Source organism: Microcebus murinus, chromosome 10 (genome assembly GCF_040939455.1).
Source record: "Microcebus murinus isolate Inina chromosome 10, M.murinus_Inina_mat1.0, whole genome shotgun sequence".
Lineage (NCBI taxonomy): Eukaryota > Metazoa > Chordata > Mammalia > Primates > Cheirogaleidae > Microcebus > Microcebus murinus.
This window is the reverse complement of record NC_134113.1, coordinates 15,336,947-15,356,962: the sequence shown is the minus strand read 5'-3', so window position 1 is coordinate 15,356,962 and position 20,016 is coordinate 15,336,947. Positions and strand designations below refer to the sequence as shown.

General features: G+C 37.6%; 1 protein-coding gene across 2 annotated transcripts; it reads left to right on the top strand.

The window, feature by feature from the left end:
- The first annotated feature begins 42 nt into the window (after nt 1–42).
- On the top strand, nt 43–15,327 carry TMEM263 (transmembrane protein 263). Of its 2 annotated transcripts, none has more exons than XM_020287875.2 (3): nt 43–62; nt 10,019–10,088; nt 14,621–15,327. In XM_020287875.2, the coding sequence occupies exons 2-3, from the start codon at nt 10,025–10,027 to the stop codon at nt 14,905–14,907; spliced, it is 351 nt and encodes a 116-aa protein (XP_020143464.2). In that variant the 5' UTR covers nt 43–62; nt 10,019–10,024; the 3' UTR covers nt 14,908–15,327. The 2 variants fall into 2 exon arrangements, with proteins under 2 accessions (XP_020143464.2, XP_012628231.2); XM_012772777.3 differs by lacking the exon at nt 43–62 and adding an exon at nt 72–330.
- Nucleotides 15,328–20,016: the final 4,689 nt, after the last annotated feature.

Sequence of the window (20,016 nt, the reverse complement as noted above, 5' to 3'; positions counted from 1 at the left end):
GAGGGCTGGGCAGTTCGAGAAACGGGTGGGCGTGTGCTCGGTGGGTGCGGGAGGGGCCTGAGGTATGCGAGCGCGCGTGCGCGTCGGAGCCGGAGCCGCGGGAGGAGGCGGGAGCTGGGGAGGCGGCGGAGGGGGTGGGTCGCGTCGGGCGCCACGTCCGCAGCCAGAGGCCGCCGCCACTTACCGTGTCTTCTGGCTCCACAGCCTGAGGGGACACCTCCGGAGCCCGCAACTGCCCCGGGGTGTGCCGGCTGTCCCTGCCGCCTCAGCCCGCCTCGGTGCTGCCCACTCCCTCCGCCCGGCCCCAGCCGCCGGCCCCTGACCCCGGCGGTGAGTAAGTCGGCTGGGAGGGCAGGGGGCGCAGTCCCAGCTTCCTGCCCTCCTCGCTCGCCGTCTTCCGTTAGCTCTTCCGCACCTCACCTCCCACCTCCCCGGGCCTGGCTGCCCTAAGCGGGGCCTTTCGGGGGTACTGAGCGCAGGGAGGGGCACAATGAAGTTGGGGGCGGATGGTGTTTCGCTTGTGGGGTTACTCCTCCTTATACGTCGCTGTCTCCCTCTCCACGGCTGGAGACTGGGGACCTCCGCCTGATTCTTAGCATCCTGGGTGTCAGGCTGTGGGTGGCGGTGGAGGTGGAGGTGGGGGGTGGGCGGGCGTCAGCAGCCTGGGAGAGGGATGCGGCAGAGGGGCTTGTGTGCTGGGCATCCTCGCCCCACTAACTCTTGACCTGTTGATAAACCTCCCTTTTGGGTTCAGGCACACAAGACTTAGCCCCCAGTGGGCATCCCAGTGCATTCCTAGATAGGAAGGCTCTACCCCCAACTCTAACCTAAACCTGAAAAGTGTGGGAGTGGAGAGGGGCGCTGGTGGCACCAAGGAATGACTGAGAGCCCTGGAGTACCTACCCATCCCTGCTGTCACTGCCTTCCCAGTCTAAACAAAAACTGTGCTTGCTGTACAACGCAGCTTCAAGACATCCCCTAGCTCACACTTCCAATCAGATCGCCTCTCCCAAACCCTTCTTACATAGAAATTCTGGAACCCTACGGGAGTTGGGGTATGCTGGGTGTACAACGTGGAGCGGAGGGAGGAGGTGCCAAGCTCAGCCCTAGCCACGGCGCCTACAGGGTCATTTTCTGCCGCCTGCCACGTCACTCCCTCTGCTAAAGAAAGAAGAAAAAAAAAACTTGCTAGTACCTAAAGGGATCAGTGGGTAGAGAAGGGGCCGCTGGGAAGGGTTTAGAAACACCTAGAGAAAGAGGCGAGTTCTTATTTGACTATTGTGCCCTTGTGAACACTGTGCTAATTCCAAAGGAAAATATTTACCATCGGTAATTATTTGCTGTATGCTATTGTTTAACCTTTAAAACTTCTACGTGTGTGGATGCTCTCGAGGGCTTCCCACGAATATTGATATCACACCAACAGGTAAATGTGTGTATATGCTCATGCCTACTCTTTAAAAAGAAGGGATGAAGTAACCTTTAATAAACCTTTTTCCATTTTCATTTCTTTAGTCTTTGTTATAACAGATGTACCAGAAACCAAGTTCAGTAAGAATTTGTCCATATATAGAAAACATCATTAGAAATGTTGTAGTTGCTATATTAGACAAATAAAAATGCAGATCTCTGTGTGTGTGTGCACATTTGATTTTTTAAAACTCCAGGAAAATCTTTACCTTTCTTTGTTTCAGTCATTATTTGTTCTTTTCCTACTTCCTGAAAATATCTCACTGGATTATAAACACCTTGAGGGTAGGTCTTTTGTATGCTTGTTCACAGTGATGCCTCAGTGCCTAACAGAGACTTTGACTTATAGTAGGGATGCAAATATTAGTATCTGTTGAACTAATGAGGTATAATGTAGTGAATGAAGATGACTGGTATACTAGTTCTCTGGTTGGATAGAGTACTGTAATTCTGCTTAATGTTTAAGGACAACACTTAAAGATTGCCATTTTGACAGTCATTTGTTACTTGTCACTAGATATACACTTCTAAGTTTTACCAGCAGATTATTTTTTCTTCCTTGTCAGATTCAGTGCATTTCTTGTAGTTTATTTGCTGTTGGTTTAATGGGCAGGGGCCATCTTTAAAAGCAGCCTGTTCAGGATAGTTAGTTAACTAGAGAAGCCTAAAAACAGTAAGCTGGTGTTTTAATGTACACTGCTTGTTGGTGTATATGTACTAAAGCTCGTATAAATATATTTATATTTGCAGTTATTTGGCAAAGAAGCTCAAACATGGGAGTGAGGATGTGGCAAAGTTTCTATAGATAGAATATGTATAAGTATTTAGCTGATTTGTTTTAGATCTTTTTTATTCTATAAGGAAATCGGCACTTAGGTTTAGTAACAGGTATTTTGAAGCAGCTTTGAAGGTAAACTGTTGTGCAGTGTATTTTATAGTTAGGCTTTATATACACATGTTAGTGTTACTTAACTTCCTTTGGTACATACGAGAAGCCCAGAAGCAAATTTGTGTACTGTTTTCAGACTTTGTTTTCATTATGAATAAAAATTTTATATATAAAATGTTACTGAAACCCCAAACCACATTGATTCATCTGTTTTCCTTTAAAAAGAAAAAAGATTCCCAAGAGCATTTGTTTACTTATTTCTATTATTGGAATAAATTGCCCTCTAGGGAATTGTGGTGTTATTAATCCTTGCTCAATATATTTGCCAGCTGCCACATCTATGATACCATTGTACTGGACAAGAATTATTCTCCCCACGTAGTGCTTAAAGTAACTGCTGATGAGTTTGTAGTCATGATGAACAGTCTATAGCAAAGAAGTCTTCACATTTTGCAATTTCTTAAGAACCCACTTATGAGTTTTAGTTGATACTGTAATAATTTGTTCACATATCAGAACCAAAAGGTAGAACTGATTTATGTCCATAGAATAAGCTGTTGTCTGTAATTACTGCCTTTCTTAGGAAAGTATGTTTTTAAATAGAAACTTGTTTGCATTGTGAGCTCCAGAGAACAGATATATTTTGTTTCTTGAATGAATGATTCACTAAATTGGTAAGTGCTAGAAAAATGTATTCCCGCTGGATTGTAAAATCTGGTTTAGAGTAGTGCCTGTGTGTGCTTAATCACACTGAAATCTTAAGTGGATAATGGTGCCTGGCACATAGTAGGGCCCAAGTATATAATGACTCAGTGAGTTTAGGGCAGAGGGTTTGTATAGAATTTAATAATTTTGTTTACTGTATCATTTAAGGGTAACATTTTTAAATGGTCATTTTGAAACTTTTATTGTCAGTTGGTACTTGTCTCTACATATATATATATATATATATATATATATATATATGTATATATATTTTTCCTTTTTTTGAGACAGTCTTTCACTGTCACCTCAACTAGAGTGCAGTGGTGTCAGCTCACTGCAACCTCAAACTCCTGGGCTCAAGCAATCCCGCCTCAGCCTCCCAAATAGGTAGGACTACAGGCATGCGCCACCATGCCTGGCTAATTTTTCTATTTTTCAGTAGAGATGGGGTCTTGCTTTTGCTAAGGCTGGTCTTGAATTCCTGAGCTCAAGTGATCCTCCTGCCTTTGTCTCCCAGAGTGATAGGATTATAGGTGTGAGCCACTGCTCTGCTGGGCCTCTATTTACATACTTTTAAATTATGTTAGATTATTTACCTTGAGCAGTTTAGGAGATTAGGGGTGTAAATTTGTCTTCACAATTCCCAATTTAAGAGAAACAGGTCTCCTGCAATGGTGATAATGAGTAGGATGGTAATATAAAAAGTATTTCTCCTTAGTGGTAATATCCATAAAGTGGCAATATCACTTAGAGTTTGGCACATATATGTGTGTAAAGGTTAGGAATGGTTTATGTGAAGATGGCACTACAGATAGTTAAGGATTTTTAGCAAGTACCTTTATAAAGTAACTCAGGTAACTTATGATCAAATTAGGAAATCAGGAGAAAAAAATCTCATGTGCTTGTGGCTTTTACACAATTCTTACTACCCTAAGAGTTCTAGAGGAATTTTAATACTGTATAAGACAGTTGATATACAAGAAACCTAAACATTAAAATAAAACAAAAAACAATCTACCTGGACTTTGAAGGCCTTCTAGCCTCCTACGTAGACATGCCTGCCCTGGCAGGACTCCAGATTTGCTATTTTGTTGTTTATTGATAATCCTATTGGTAACTACTGTTAATAATTTTAAATGAACACTTCTCTATAATAACTGAATATTTCTATATGAAAATATCTAGCTTTCTACATTTCAGACTCTTCTACAAAAATACTCCTAATGTAAGGGCAGAATGAACTGATGGTGGGAGTGGGAGTTTGGTTGGGCTGGCCAGGGAAAGCTGGTAAGTCTGAGAGTACATCTTGAAGCAACCCCAGGCAAGAATGAAATTTCTTGAAAGTCTAGTTATTTTTAAAAAATATCCAAGCACTTTTCATTTTACTTTTTAATGTGTATGCATTTAAAAATAAAACAGTATTTTAAATTACTTTAGAGTAAAATGTGTGCATCACTGCTTTCCTGTGGTTTCTTGAAGTCCCTGGCATACCACTGCCTACTTTTAAAAAGCTACATTTCAAAAGAATGACTCTAGCTAGAGTTTTCTCTTTTTTAATCAAATTTTGAGCCATATATTGGTATGCATCATTTCTTGTGATGCTTAGAGTTAATGTGCATAGAAAACTTTCTTTTTATCCTACTTATTTCACAAATACTATGTGGCAGCTTACAACAAAAACATGTACTAACAAAATGGTAAAAATGTAAGTAAGATATTTAAATTTCAAAGCAGGGAAAAATAGCAACCAAAGTGGAAGTCTTGAGGCGGGTGTGTGTGAAGGATAGGACACAATTACATGGGCGATAGGGGCCTACCTGGCTGAGCTAGGATTTTAGCTATAAGCTTCCTGGAAGCCAAGGGTAGAAAGGATACATCACACTTTTGTTATCTTTTAAAGAGAAAAATACATGGATCTTAAAACATGTTAAATATTTGAGAGAAACAAGACATTTTCTGAATAATTACCTTTAAAGAAATTTCTTATGTGAAGTTCCATGTCAGAACTATCAAGTGATGGATGTAGTGGGTAATATCCTTAACAATATTGTATAGTTAATGGAGTAACAGCCTGCATAAGGCTGTTCGTCAAGGTTTCCTTACCAAGTACATAACTATAAACAGAATTCAGTGATGTCATTTTCTTAAAGCATTATGTGACTCAAGTACATTGTTTTTTAGATGATCAACTTTATCTGTGGATAAAATCTAAGAATAAGTAGGAATAGATGAACTACGTAATCTTTAAAAATACCATTTATGAATATCACTGATTTCCAAGACTTAAAAATGTATATTCTTCAATTACAAAAGCCATCCATGTTTGTGGTAGAAAATTAAAATACAGATATTAATTACATATATGTATGTATATATGAAATATTATCAATAATATAAATATATAAATGCTATATATACCATAATATATAATGCATATATACATATGTGTAAAATGTTATATAAATTTCTACCCCCAGTGGCAATCTTTGTTAACACTTTGGTATGTTTCCTTCTAGTCATTTCGTATCCATTAGAAAAAAACTGGATCATATGATACATGCTTATATTTATATCCTCTAAATATAACATTAGTTATTTTCCTGTAGTATTTGATCATCATAAATTATTTTAATGTCTGCATTGTGTATATCTTTTGGAAGCTTATAAAGTCCTCTCTTGCCTTCTATAAATCTGTATTCATTTGACTCTTCATTTTCAGGTGTGTTGTCTAGTTAAGGTTATCAGTCTACTTCTCCTTGATCATAGCACCCACTGCCCACAGCTTCAGCTATCACTTTAAACTACTCTCAGAACCTCAGCTCTAACTCATACATCCTGAGTCTCTGGCCCCTTCTATCCAGTTGCCTGCTGAACATTCCCATGGATGACCCGAAGGCATTTCAGATAGAGATTGTTCAAAAACAAGTCCTTCATCTTTTCTCAAAAGAAGTTTCTCTTCTCAGTTCCCTGTCTTCATCATCATCTCTTTCTACTTAGTTGCTTACACTAGAAGTCTTAACAGCCTAGATTTTTCCTTTCATCTCACATAATACTCAAATTATATTCTATTTAATATGAAAAATTCAACTATTTGAGTATCCACCATGCATTTGACACTGATTAAGGCTCTGGGGATACCGTAGTGAACAAAACCAAGCCCTTGTTCACATTCTAATTGGGAGAGACACAAAGTAAACAGATGTATATATATCAAGTGACAATAAGAGTTATGAAGGAAATAGAGAAGGATTAGGTGAAAATGGTAGGGAGAGGAGTAGAGGATGCTCATCTGTTATGAGGTGGTCAGCAATGGTTTTCAATAAGAGGATATTTGTGCAAGTATCTGAATGAAGTAAGGAAGCAAGCCATATATATCTTGGGTAAGAGCCTTTCAGAAAAGATAAACAAGGAACTGTTACTGCAGTGGAATGAGCAAGAATGGTAGGAGACAATATTAGAGTGGAAATGGAGGTTAGATGTATGGCTTCAAAGACCAAGGTGTTAGGACTCTGGATTTTAGTGTGAACAAAATAGGAAGGAGTTGAAGTGTTTTAAGCAGAGTATGACATGGCTGGACTGAAGGAAGAGCAAAGGTGGAAGGCTCAGAGACCAGATTAGAGATTTTGCAGTAGTACAAATAAGAGATTATGATGGTTTAGACTAAAGTGGTAATAGTAGTGGTGATGAAAAGTGGTTGTATTCTAGATTTGTTTAGGCAACAGAATTTACTGATGATTAGATGGGAATGTAAAAAAAGAGGAAGTCGTGGGTGACCCTAGGTTTTTGGCCCAAGCATTTATTTAGATAGGAAAAGCTGTCAGAGTTTAGATTGTTATTTTGTCTCACTGGACTATTATAGTAGCCATTTACTGTATTTAATCTCTCTGTCCTTCCATCTGTTCTTGCTTCAGTTAGCTTTTTAAAGCACAGATCTGACAGTATTACTCTGCTCATGGCTCCTCATTGCCTGCCCACAGAAGGATGAAGTCAGTTCATATTGTGTATATTAATTTGCATATATCTTTATGCTATCACAGTATAAAGCAGTGCTAATTTTTTAAATAGTGGTCTTTTTCTAGTTACAAGATAGATAGAATGTAGAAAAAGAATTTTTAAAAGGGGATTCTGTATTAGGAGGAAAAGGTAAGACTGTTAGTAGGGATTTGTTGGGTAGGGACCAGAAAGTCAGTTTTGAAATGTATGCAGTTACTATCATAGTCACACCTATTTTTAATCTCTAGCTAAAATGTATAAGATGAAAGTACATATAATTTCCCCATGATATAGGGTATCATGGCTCCTGCTGATAGTTGCCTGTCAGATGTCTTGGATTTGTGTGTATGATATATAGATACCTGGATTACTAGACAAAGGTGTCTGTCCTGAAATTAACTATTCAATGGGGAAGAAAGTGGCATCAAAATAGTCATATTACTTAGAAAGGACACACATATTCTGCCAGCAATTTCTGCATGTTTTGTTTTGGAATTTGTTAAATAGTATTCTCATTTTAGGGTTAGTGCTAGACTATCTTTTATTTCTATTTTAAATCTAAACAACAAGGATCTAATAAAGTTACTTGCTTTCTGGCTTACAGTTTGTGGTCAAGTTGAGATTCACATTCAGGCTGTCTGATCCCAGAGCCTTAACTACTATACTGTATGATTTGTTATGATCATATAATGATGATATAGCGAAGAAAATATAAATATGAATGGACATAAATGTAACCAGTTTGGGGAATTTTAAAATTAAGGCAAATCAGTCAGGAACCTCTTTTTGGTCTTTCTGTAAGAGATTACATAGCTTTACTATACTTTTTAAATCTTAAGTATGTGTGGGATGATGTGCACAAACCAAACCAGGATAAGATTAGATGCTGTTGGTAAGTGGCCTGAGTCAGGATGTTCAACAGGGCCATTAAAAGATATTTATGAAACACATGACATGTGCTGCTGGACTCCGTGGGGTGCAGTGAAGTCTCATCTTACACAGGATTTAGGTTTTAAAGGCATAGCAGGGTGAATTGCATGAAGTTAAAATTACCTTTGAAAATCCCAACTTCTCACAACCACTGCCTCTCCCACCATCCTCCAAGCTCCCAGCATTTTTTTTGGCCTGGATTATTGAAGTAGTCTCTTAACAGGTCTTTCTGCCTCTGGTCTTGTTCTCCTATTGTTTGTTTCCCCCACAGCAGCCGTAATGATCTTTTTAAAATGTGAATCAGAACACCTCACTCCTTTGTTCAGTTCCCCTTCACGGTCTTCCCATCTCACTCAGAATTAAAAGCCAGTCACCATCATTGCCTGCAAGGGCCTATGCGATCCAGACCTCTCAGTTTGACTTCCTCTTCTACTGCCCTTTGATGTGGCCCTTGATACACTTTACTGGCTGTTCTTTCTTATTCCTCCAGCTAAGCTTCTGCCTTGAGTACTCTTCACCTAAATGTTTCATATCCTTACCTCCTTTTAGATGTCATGAAGGCAAGGAAGCCTTCACAGACTACTGTCCTATTTAAAATATCACATTCTCTCCCTCTCCGTCTCTTTTTTTCATAGCATTTAATATCATCTGACATATAGTACAGTCTTTGTATATTTTATTTATTGTTTTCCCCCACTAAAGTGTCCATTTCATGATGGCAGGGATTTTGTTGCTCTTTACTGATCACTGCTATATCCCATGCTCCTAAGACATTGCCTGCTCTAGAGTAGGTCCTCAATCAACATTTGTTAGTTAATGTATTGAAGTACATTGTTTTCACAATATCCTTTTAACTATCTCTTGTATACGTAGAAACACGATAATATAGGCTCCAAGGATGTATGACCAGGAAATACTCAGTTGACTACTGGAATCACAACCCTAATTTTCTCACCAAGCATGACAGTATATCATAAAGTACACTTTTAGACCAATCTTTTACCTGTCCTGTTCTTTACTTAGTTAAATGAATTTTAAAAGGAAATATTTTAAGATACAACAGTAAAGGAAATTGGGAAAAGAAAGTTTAATCATGGTTTCTTTCTTTCTTTTAGAGACAGAGTCTTGCTCTATTGCCCAGGCTAGAGTACAGTGGTTCGATCCATAGCTCACTGCAGCCTCAAACTTCTGGGCTCAAGCAATCCTCCCATCTCAGCCTCCTGCATAGCTAGAACTACATGCATGCACCACCACACCCAGCTAATTTTTTTTAGTAGAGATGGGGTCTTGCTATGATGACCAGGCTGGTCTTGAGCCCCTGGCCTCCTACTTTGACCTCCCAAAATGCTGGGATTATGGGCATGAGCCACTTCACCTAGCCTAATCATGTTTTCTTTACCCCAGCATAGCTTATTTTACGTATTTATTTCTTACTTTAACTTAGAGGTAATCACAGAATTATATCTATATATTTTTTATAGATGTTGTATTCTGTTACTACTGCTATTCATAGCTCTAAGAATAATAAAGTCATCAAAATCTATTCTTTACTGATTCAGATTGGTAATGTCATCTTTATAATACAGGGATGTCATTTTATTTTTAAAGAACTTTTTCAGATGGAACACATTTTTATTATGGTATAAGTTTTAAGCCTGTGAAATAAATTGCAATTAAATTAACCAGTATTCTGTATGAGGAAACATTTAAGACTTGTCTACTAACTTCCACCTTCCAGGTCTCTTTCAGTTAGTAATTTTCAGGTTTAAGTTGTTACCACAGTAACAATGTAGGAAAGCTTGTATATTATGACTGCCACTCTTAGATAAGATTTACAGTATACTGGTGTAATTTAAAGTATTTCTTAACCGCTCCTATTTGAAGTAGGAGATAAGATGAAGTAGTCTTATGATAATGTGTTTTAACATGTTTATCTGAATCAAGTTGATTAAGTCTTAATTTAGCATGTGATAAGAGGTGGTCTCATATGTTAAGGTTAAAATGAAATGTGTCTGTATGATTTTTTTTTAGGAGATCATGAATCAGGCAGATAAAAATCAACAAGAAATCCCATCATACCTTAGTGATGAACCACCAGAAGGTAAGTACACATCTATAACACTAAGAAGGGACAAATTATCCTGATGAATTAAAGCTGTGATTGTTTTTATTAAATTTAAAGAAACATAACCCATTTACCTTGTCAGTAAATATTCCAAAATAAGTGAAGATAAACATTTTTAGTTTCAAATAAGAAAACAGAGAGGCCAAGGTGGGAAGATCACTTGAGGTAAGGACTCCGAGAACAGCCTGAGCAAGAGCAAAACTCTGTCTCTGCAAAAAACAGAAAAATTAGCCAGGCATGATGGCATGCGCCTGTAGTCCCAGCTACTTGGGAGGCTGAGGCAGGATGATCCCCTTGAGCCTAAGAGTTTGAGATTGCAGTGAGCGACGATGACACCACTGCACTCTAGCCCGGGTGACTGAGCAAGTCTCTGTCTCAAAAAAAAAAAAAAAAAGGCAAGCAAGTATAGATATTGGTGAATGGGGACACAATTTTATTATATAAGGTCTGTTTTCCTGGTGTTCTTTTTTTTCTTTTAAGACCATTTTCCAAATAAAGGTATCTTTTCATTTGTAAAGGTAAGGGTAGATATGGAGGAAGGATGGACTATGTGTAGTTGTTTTTTGTTTTTAAGAGACAGTCTTGCTCTGTCACCCAGGCTGGAATACAGTGGCCTGATCATAGCTCACTGTAACTTTGAACTCCTGGGCTCAAGCAGTCCTCCTGCCACAGCCTCCCAAGTAGCTGGGAATACAGGTGTGTGCTAGCTACCATGCCTGGCTAATTTTTAAATTTGTTGTAGAGATGGTCTCCAGATGTTGCCCGTGCTGGTCTTTTAACCTCCTGGCCTTAAGCAACCCACCCACCTAATCCTCCTAAAGTACTGGGATTGTCTGACTACATTTAGTTTTAATGTCGGCACACAGAAAAATCAGCCTAATTCAAGAGGCTTTTGAGATTTATTGTTAAACTCCTATTATTTATTACAGTTGGTAGCTCTTTCTTCCTACATTATTACATGGTCTTGGGGTCTGCTTAATTTGTCTAAGTCATAACTGTCTTTTAGTTAGAAAATTGTGACATCATAAATCATTTTATTCTTACCTTTACTTCAAAAACTACACACCTGAATGTCCTGACAACATACAGAAAATGACCACAGGCATTTTAAATTTATGGTTTTGGTACTGACTATTATTAAAATTAATCCAAATGGTGATCTTGGAGAATTCCATGTTGATAGCCAGTTCTGGAGATTGTGACTCTAGTTACTGTATTTTCTTCCCAGTTCTGTTAAAAAGTTTCTTCTAATATTGGTAGGCAGAAATAAAATTGCTAGGAAAATAACATTGAAAAGCTTATACTTAAGCCTAAAAGGCTGGGCGTGGTGGCTAACGCCTGTAATCCTAGCACTCTGGGAGGCCAAGGCGGGCAGATTGTTCTTCGAGGTCAGGAGTTCAAAACCAGCCTGAGCGAGACCCTGTCTCTAATAAAAATAGAAAGAAATTAATTGACCAACTAAAAATATATATACAAAAAATTAGCCGGGCATGGTGGTGTATGCCTGTAGTCCCAGCTCTTCTGGAGGCTGAGGCAGAAGATTCGCGTGAGCCCAGGAGTTTGAGGTTGCTGTGAGCTAGGCTGATGCCACGACACTCACTCTAGCCTGGGCAACAAAGTGAAACTCTGTCTTAAAAAAAAAAACACCTAAAAGAAGGTGGAAGAACCAGCTGATTAGTTTAGTCTAGTTTAGTGGAGGAATAGCCTGGAAATTTATTAGCTCAGCTCTTTTCCTTGCTTTACTTTTTAGGACTAGAGTTGTGGAGTTTTGAAAAGAAAAGGTGGGGCTCAATGAGAAAGTTAACAAGGACTTTGTGAGAAAAAAATTAGGAAAGGGATAAACAAAGGCCATTCAAGAGCATGATTACCAAAGAAGAGAATAGAGCCTAAGGCATGTCTTTCTATACCAACTGCTAAATAAGAATAATCTGTAAAGCAGATAATTTATATGGTGGTAATTAAGAATACACTGTAATTAAAGAGATCAACTGCATTAATATTTATTTGATAAGGAAAAATTATTTACCTTCATTAAATGCATAGGTACCAAATTTGGCATAGTAAGGGACAGTAATCTGTTTTATCCTGAAATCAGGATTTTGCCTCTTTTCCTTCTGATGTTGACCTCGATTACAAAAGAATTACCAATTAGGTAATCATTTCCATCATAATTTTTTTTAATTACCTCCATATACCATCATATCCATTGTAATTTTATAATTAATAATATTCAAATGCCCATCTATATTAAGTCTTTTATTTTAGCCCTTTAAAAATTTATATTAACAATGCTTAGTTTTAATAAAAAAATCTTGGTTTTTAGGCTGGGTGCGTTGGCTCACATGAGCCTGTAATCCTAGCACTCTGGGAGGCCGAGTCAGGTGGATCACTCAAGGTCAGGAGTTCGAAACCAGCCTGAGCAAGAGCAAGACCCTGTCTCTACTAAAAATAGAAAGAAACTAATTGGCCAACTAAAAATACATAGAAAAAATTAGCTGGGCATGGTGGCACATGCCAGGAGTTAGAAGGACTGCTTGAGCCCAGGAGTTTGAGGTTGCTGTGAGCTACGCTGATGCCACAGCACTCTAGCCTGGGCAACAGAGTAAGACTCTGCCTCAAAAAAACAAAAAAAAAAAACTTGGTTTTTGAGATTTAGCCATTGCTGTATCTATGCACTATTTTTACTGATCAATTTACCACTTGTAGGCCGGGCGCTGTGGCTCACGCCTGTAATCCTAGCTCTTGGGAGGCCGAGGCGGGCGGATTGCTCAAGGTCAGGAGTTCAAAACCAGCCTGAGCAAGAGCGAGACCCCGTCTCTACTATAAATAGAAAGAAATTAATTGGCCAACTGATACATATATAAAAAAAAAAAAAAATTAGCCGGGCATGGTGGCGCATGCCTGTAGTCCCAGCTACCCGGGAGGCTGAGGCAGAAGGATCACTCGAGCCCAGGAGTTTGAGGTTGCTGTGAGCTAGGCTGACGCCACGGCACTCACTCTAGCCTGGGCAACAAAGCGAGACTCTGTCTCAAAAAAAAAAAAAAAAAAAAAAAAATTTACCACTTGTGATATCATGTAAAACCTCCAAAATTTACCTATTTCAAGGTATAATTGTGCCTGTGTGTTAGGGAGGTTCAATTTTCAGAATTTTTTTTTTCTCCATCAAATATTGTCAGTTTCCCCATGTTACCTTCTCTGCTAGGACCTAGTAGCTTTGGTGGTCTTAGTTGGACCTATATACCCAAGAATTACCTTTTTTGTGTGTGGAATTGTACTTTTTTAGTGGTTAAAGCATGAATTTACCAAATATTTTTCTCTGAAATTTAGAAAAGAAAAAACTCAATTGCTTAAGTGTTGTTGCTGTCTAAATCCTTAGGTTACGTAGATGCTTAAAGCACATGCTCTCTTCCATAAGAATTACTTAGGCAGTGATTTAAGTATTAACCATAGATGTAATTTGTCTACCCTACTTACATCTGAATAAAAATGATTTTAGGTAGTTACTGTAATTTTAAATGATGAATAATTTTTCTGTTTTCACACAGTATTACCTCTTTAAATACATTTTTAAGGGACACATAGAGGAGAGACCCAAATTTATTTAACAGGTTTTAAAGCTTTTTGGTTTCAGGATGCTTTTACATTCTCAAAAACTGAGGCCCCAAAAAGCTTGTGTCTTTGTTAGTATTTACTATATTACCAATAAGAACTTGAATATTTAATTTTATTCATTAAAAGACCCCAGTGGGTGTATTCATTAATAGACCCATTACATGTTAAATGATTAACATGTTTTTATGAAAAGTAACTTTTTCAAAATGAAAACTTGTGAGCAGAGTGATACTGTTTATACATTTTTGTAAAGCTCTTTAATGTTTGGATTAGTGATTCTTGCAGCTGCTTCTGCATTCAGTCTGTTGTATAATTGCACATCATCTAGCTTTTGGAAAACTGCTGTAGACTCATGACAGAATGAAAGTGAAAAGGCAAGTGACATCTTAATATTATTATGAAAACAGTTTTTACCTTGTGGACCTCCCCCAAAGGTCTCAGGGACCATCAGGCTTACCATACTATACCTTGAGAACCACTGCTTTCTATGAAGACGATTATTTCAGTAATAACTGATTGAATCCTATCAAAGAAATGAAGGCCAAATGTATTTATCTTTTTATTTTTTCATGTTCCTTTTAGCATATAAAATGAAAGTTATTTTTTAATGGCAAAACTGTAAATGAAGGGAACATTTAAAATAGGATTCTATATTGTGATAATTGTCTAGTCTAAAGCATTGCTTCTCATAGATACTAAGAATTAACATTAGACCAAAATACTATAAAAACATGGGTACAACTGTGCTCTTAAGGGAAGCTCTTCATTGTCTTTCAGTGTGGTTGGCCTTATCAAGTCAACCTCCTGATTGTGAGGGAGTCTTAGGTTACTTAATGATTTGTACTGCTCTTTTAAAGGCTTGTATTTGACTGTCTCATGATATTTTCTTTCATTAGGTTCAGTGAAAGATCACCCACAGCAGCAGCCAGGCATGTTGTCCCGTGTGACTGGGGGTATCTTCAGTGTTACAAAGGGAGCTGTTGGTGCCACCATTGGTGGTGTGGCTTGGATTGGTGGCAAAAGTCTGGAGGTGACCAAAACAGCTGTTACAACTGTGCCTTCCATGGGAATAGGGCTGGTGAAAGGGGGTGTGTCTGCCGTGGCTGGAGGAGTTACAGCTGTTGGGTCTGCTGTTGTAAACAAAGTGCCCTTAACAGGAAAGAAGAAAGACAAATCTGACTAAAATATGGAGATACACTTGCTCTCCACAGCATTATGATGCCAGTGGCATTGAATTGCTAAATAATGGACTATAACCAAGTCACCTGTTTTGGACATTTATCTTCTAAACTGCTGTGTTGAAAGTATTGATGACTGGCTTTCATCTAAAAAGAAGAGACCAATACAAGCACAGTGTGTGAAGGTTTCTCATACTTAAGTTTCAGCTTTTTATCTGGTAAAATGTTATACTTATTCAGTTGTAACTGAAGATATGGTATGTTTGAATATTTACTATAAGTCTTTCAGTTTGACTAAAAATGTGAAAGTTGAATTTAGTAGATGATCTTTATTACAGTTCCACATGTATAATGTGCCAGGTAACTCATCTGCCCCTTAAGAAGGGAACCTTGAACTACATAAACTGTACCTTTGATGTGCCTAATAGTTTCAGATGTCTTAGTTTTTTTATAACCATAGTTGATTAGTCAAGAGGCATTCTTTTCTTAGTTAAGTTGGCAAAAGTAGCAGGAATTAGAGAAGTTTAAAAGAAAAGATAAATGGTTTTATGATACTGAGTGTTAACCATCTTTTGTTAGATATGCATTTTATTAATTTAATTATTGATGCCTTACAAAAGAAAACATCTTTGCTAATACCCTAAGTATGTGCAGTTCTTAGAATTATCTATGGATTCTTTTAAAGATTGTGAAATTAGTTTTTCCCTCTTTAGAATCTCAGGAGTAGTAGGATAAAGGCATTTCTTGCTGTCAGTGGATTAAGATAGTGCTTGTTAACTGTCTTGTTAGTAGTTAAAATCAAATTATACACTTTAACCTGGGTTCATGCTCCATCATTAATACACCTCACAGTGCCTAAGGAACATTAATTTACTGATCAAAAGCTATGTTGCAAGAGTTTCATATTAAGGAGGAACAAATAATAATTTTAAGCTCTTAAGAAATTACCTAAGGCATCCAAGATATGAAAAGAATCCTTCAAATCTATACTATCTGTAGGATGTCTTAAATTACAGTAGTACCCCTTTTTAAAAAACAAAGTAAAAGCAACCACAAATACATTAGGACTAACTTTTAAATTGAATGAAATGGGCTTCATAGATTAGTTTTGAATATAAAATCTATTAATATATAAGTCCTTTCAATGGTTTATATAGGCTTCTTAAAATTCTTTAAAGGAGCTATAGACTTTGTACCATTTTTCAAGCCAATTTCAGGTAGGGAATTGAAGTTTTTGATTATGGATGATAAGCATGTCATATCTTATTAACGTGTCTCATCATGTCTCATTCATTCTGAAAGAATATGATTTAGCTGGAATTTCTTTTTTATGTTCAATTTCATAAAAAATTAACAATTGGCATATGTACTTGGCATTCGTCTTAACTAAGGGTTATAATCCAAGCCTGAAAAATCTTAACTTTCCTTATGCCTAAGTCTGGAAATTTGTCTCTATTCTGTCAACTTTTTTTGTGGTGGAGGGGAGAAAAGAGGGTGATTCCCTGCAAATAAATAAGTCAAAATAGCATGCCTCAGAACTTGAAACAGATCACCCTAATACCTGAGGCTTAAATGGTTATAGAACACTAGGGGTATTACATTAATAATGTGGATTAACAAATGGATAAGAATATAATTTAACTTTTAAAAGCTTTCATAAATACCAATCGATTTTAAGCAACTGTACACAAGTTACTGAACCTTTCTATTATATACAAATCTAAAAAGTCATTAAGGAGTTCATTCAATTCATTAGGAATTAAATGGTCACTTATTTCATGCAGTATGATTTAAGGTCTTTGTTGGTATATCTGCTCAAATGTCATAATTAGAGGGGATTTTAAAAATGAATAGGTGAACACTAAATAATGGTATTGGAGAACTTGTTTCCTGCTATTTGGAAGAAATTATTGCTTCATTGCTAGTTTATCTTTCTAATTTATCTTCTACAGTCATAGACTCTGCCAGTGTGCTTTGTATCTGAATTTCTAAGTTCAGATTTTAGTTTACTGTATGCTTGCATATTTATTTTCAGCCTTGCTTGTCTTTAAAATTGCTTGAGGAAAAATGGTTGTAATTAATTTCTGCTACAGAAAAGCCACCTAGTACATTTTATCTCATTAAGATTTTTTAAAATTCTGAACTATAACTTTGCTCAGAGGGGCTTTTGCAATGATAGCAGAAAACTGTACTAATGTACAGTCATAGAAGTTCTTATTGAAATGAACTTGCCATTTCATGATGTGTACAGCTGTATACTTGAGTCTTTTCTAGCTTATTTACGTAGACTAGCAGTTTGACCTGTTAAACAGGACTAGTTCATGTCAAGAAACTAAAGTTGTTGAATACACTTGGAGGCATCTGTTATTCATATTATCCTTTGAGTGGGTATTTGGCACAATGAAGATAAACTTGTGTGACCCACTTGAATGACTGATCTAATAATGTTGACATTATGAATCCTGTACTTAGTGAAATGTCAGATGAAAATAACTGATGAATAATTTTTTTTGTATTAAAGGAATGGGAAAAGAACACATGAATTTGTTAATAAAGCACTATGATCTGCAGAAGGATGGAATGTTTTATAAAGATCTAAATAAATAAAGGAAATTTTAAAACAGGGTGATCTTAAAATTTTTAGTTACAAAGCAGTTCAGAAGTGCTGTGCCAATTAAACAAATTTTTTTGATAGTAATGTATAAAATGTGACATCCCCAGATAAGCATTTTGATGCCAACACAACAGTGAAATACAAATATATTTTAAATAACCTTAATGAAGATTTAACATGCAGATTTCTAGGTTTTATCCCAACTTGCTAAATCTCTGCAGGGTGGGACCCAGGACTGCATTTTAATAATCTTTGCAAGGGATTTCCTGTGCACACTAAAGTTTGAAAACTGATGGAAGAGTTACAAAGTAAGGAGCATTTCTCTGTGTTCTAAGTAGCCGGGAACCAGTTTAGATATCTCACTGGACAGAAATGACTAAAAAGGATATGGAGGGTAGAAAACTGATATTTATTGGGCATCTGCTTACCTGCCAGGTATTGTCCATATTTTATCTTAATCATCATGAGGTTCTTGTGAGGGAAATATCTTTTTTTTTTTTTTTTTTTTGAGACAGGGTCTTGCTCTGTTGCCAGGCTGGAGGTGCAGTGGCATAATCATAGCTCACTGCAGCATCCAACTCCTGGGTTCAAGTGATCCTCTGGTCTCAGCCTCCCAAGTAGCTGGGACTACAGGTACACATCACCATGCCTAGCTAATTTTTCCAATTTTTGTAGAGATGGGGTCCTGCTCTTGCCCAGGCTGGTCTTGAACTTCTGGCCTCAAGCTATCCTCCAGCCTCAGCCTCCCAAAGTGCTGGAATTATAGGCAGGAGCCACCATGCCCTGGCTGAGGGAAATCTCTTTATTCTCTTTTTACAACAAATAGGAACAGGCTAACTTTCAATGTTAGTTGAATTTTTCATATCACTTTTGAGTTAGTGTTAAGTCTCAACTTCTCTAGCTTATGTCCAGAAACAGAAATGGGGCTACTCAGTAGCTAGGCCTTCATTCTGGTATGTGTGTTTGATTTACCAGGCTGTCTAACTTGAAGCTTACTGGAAGTCTTCCAGATGATTATATTTACTTTGGTGACTAACTATATTTTGCTACAGAAATGAATTTAGTGTAATTGTATATAAATTGAAGAAAATTTAATTTTCCTAGGGCTTGTTTTCACAGAGGAAATAAAATTTGACTCCAGTGATTTATGTAAGAATATCTCCCCCTGCTATGTTGTTCCTCTTGAATGTTTGAAATTCTATTTTATAGGGAGATCTGAGTTAATATATAAAAGCAAAAGCATTTCAGAGGTTTAAGGGCCAAAAACAATGGAATGGGATTTGGCTTAAGAGAAAATAAAGTCAGTATACTACATGATGTAGATCTTTCCAAGTTAGAGTAAGCTACCAATGTATTTCTATAACTGTAACTGCCTCTGGTCCTCTGTGCCTAGACCTGAGCAAAAATTTTGCTGCTGTACTGATTAGTTTCTTTTTAAACCACTTCGGTAGGGCGCTCACCGGCCGTGAAACCTTGCCCACAGCCGGCACTCACAGTCCGCACGATAGTTTGTGCTGTGCATTGATGATGAATCCGTTTTGCTCTTGAGTGATGAGGAAAGCTTTAAAGCACTGAAAGCTTGTTTTACTTTACAGGCAGCTTTGCTTGTAATGTAAACCAGAATAGGTAACATATACATATATGTTTTCATTATGTTATTTTTAAATGTTCACAATTTTATTTTGATAAATGAAAAATTAGAAAAGTCAATTCAAAATTGTAGGCTATAGTCAACGCTTGGCTGTGCGCATTCATCTGTGGCTATCAACTATAGTTGACGCTCGTACCGAAGTGGTTAAATTAATGGCCACAAAGCACACATGGCTGTTCAACTCTACTGAACTTTTTTTTTTTTTTTTTTTTTTTGAGACAGAGTCTCGCTTTGTTGCCCAGTCTAGAGTGAGTGCCGTGGCGTCAGCCTAGCTCACAGCAACCTCAAACTCCTGGCTCAAGCAATCCTCCTGCCTCAGCCTCCAAGTAGCTGGGACTACAGGCATGCACCACCATGCCCAGCTAATTTTTTGTATATATATTAGTTGGCCAATTAATTTCTTTCTATTTATAAGTGGAGACGGGTCTCGCTCTTGCTCAGGCTGGTTTCGAACTCCTGACCTCGAGCAATCCGCCCGCCTCGGCCTCCCAGAGAGCTAGGATTACAGGCGTGAGCCACCGCGCCCGGCTGACCTTTCTTATATACGCTTTTGTTGTATGTTCACTTTCTACTCCTCAAAATGACTATTTCATATCTCTTTTCCAACTCTCCTACATTTTTCCTCTCTCCCTTTCTACTGTCCTCTACTGTAAAGAGGCAACCAGCAGCAACGCCCCTGCCTCTCACAACACCTGCTCCGTCAACCTGCCTGCATCAGTTCTCATACTCTGTGGATGAGCACCAATATCTCGACTTTTATCCAAAGTCAACTCACCTTCACTTCCTCAAGATATTAATCCTACAGTTTTCCATCTCTTATTTGTCTCTTCTGGGTCAAACCCATGAGTG

Excerpts from the sequence above, each read along its gene's own strand:
- TMEM263 (XM_020287875.2), top strand. The coding sequence starts at position 10,025 with ATGAATCAGGCAGATAAAAATCAACAAGAAATCCCATCATACCTTAGT. Across the intron at positions 10,089-14,620 it reads TAGTGATGAACCACCAGAAG|GTTCAGTGAAAGATCACCCA; the intron begins GTAAGTACACAT and ends TTCTTTCATTAG.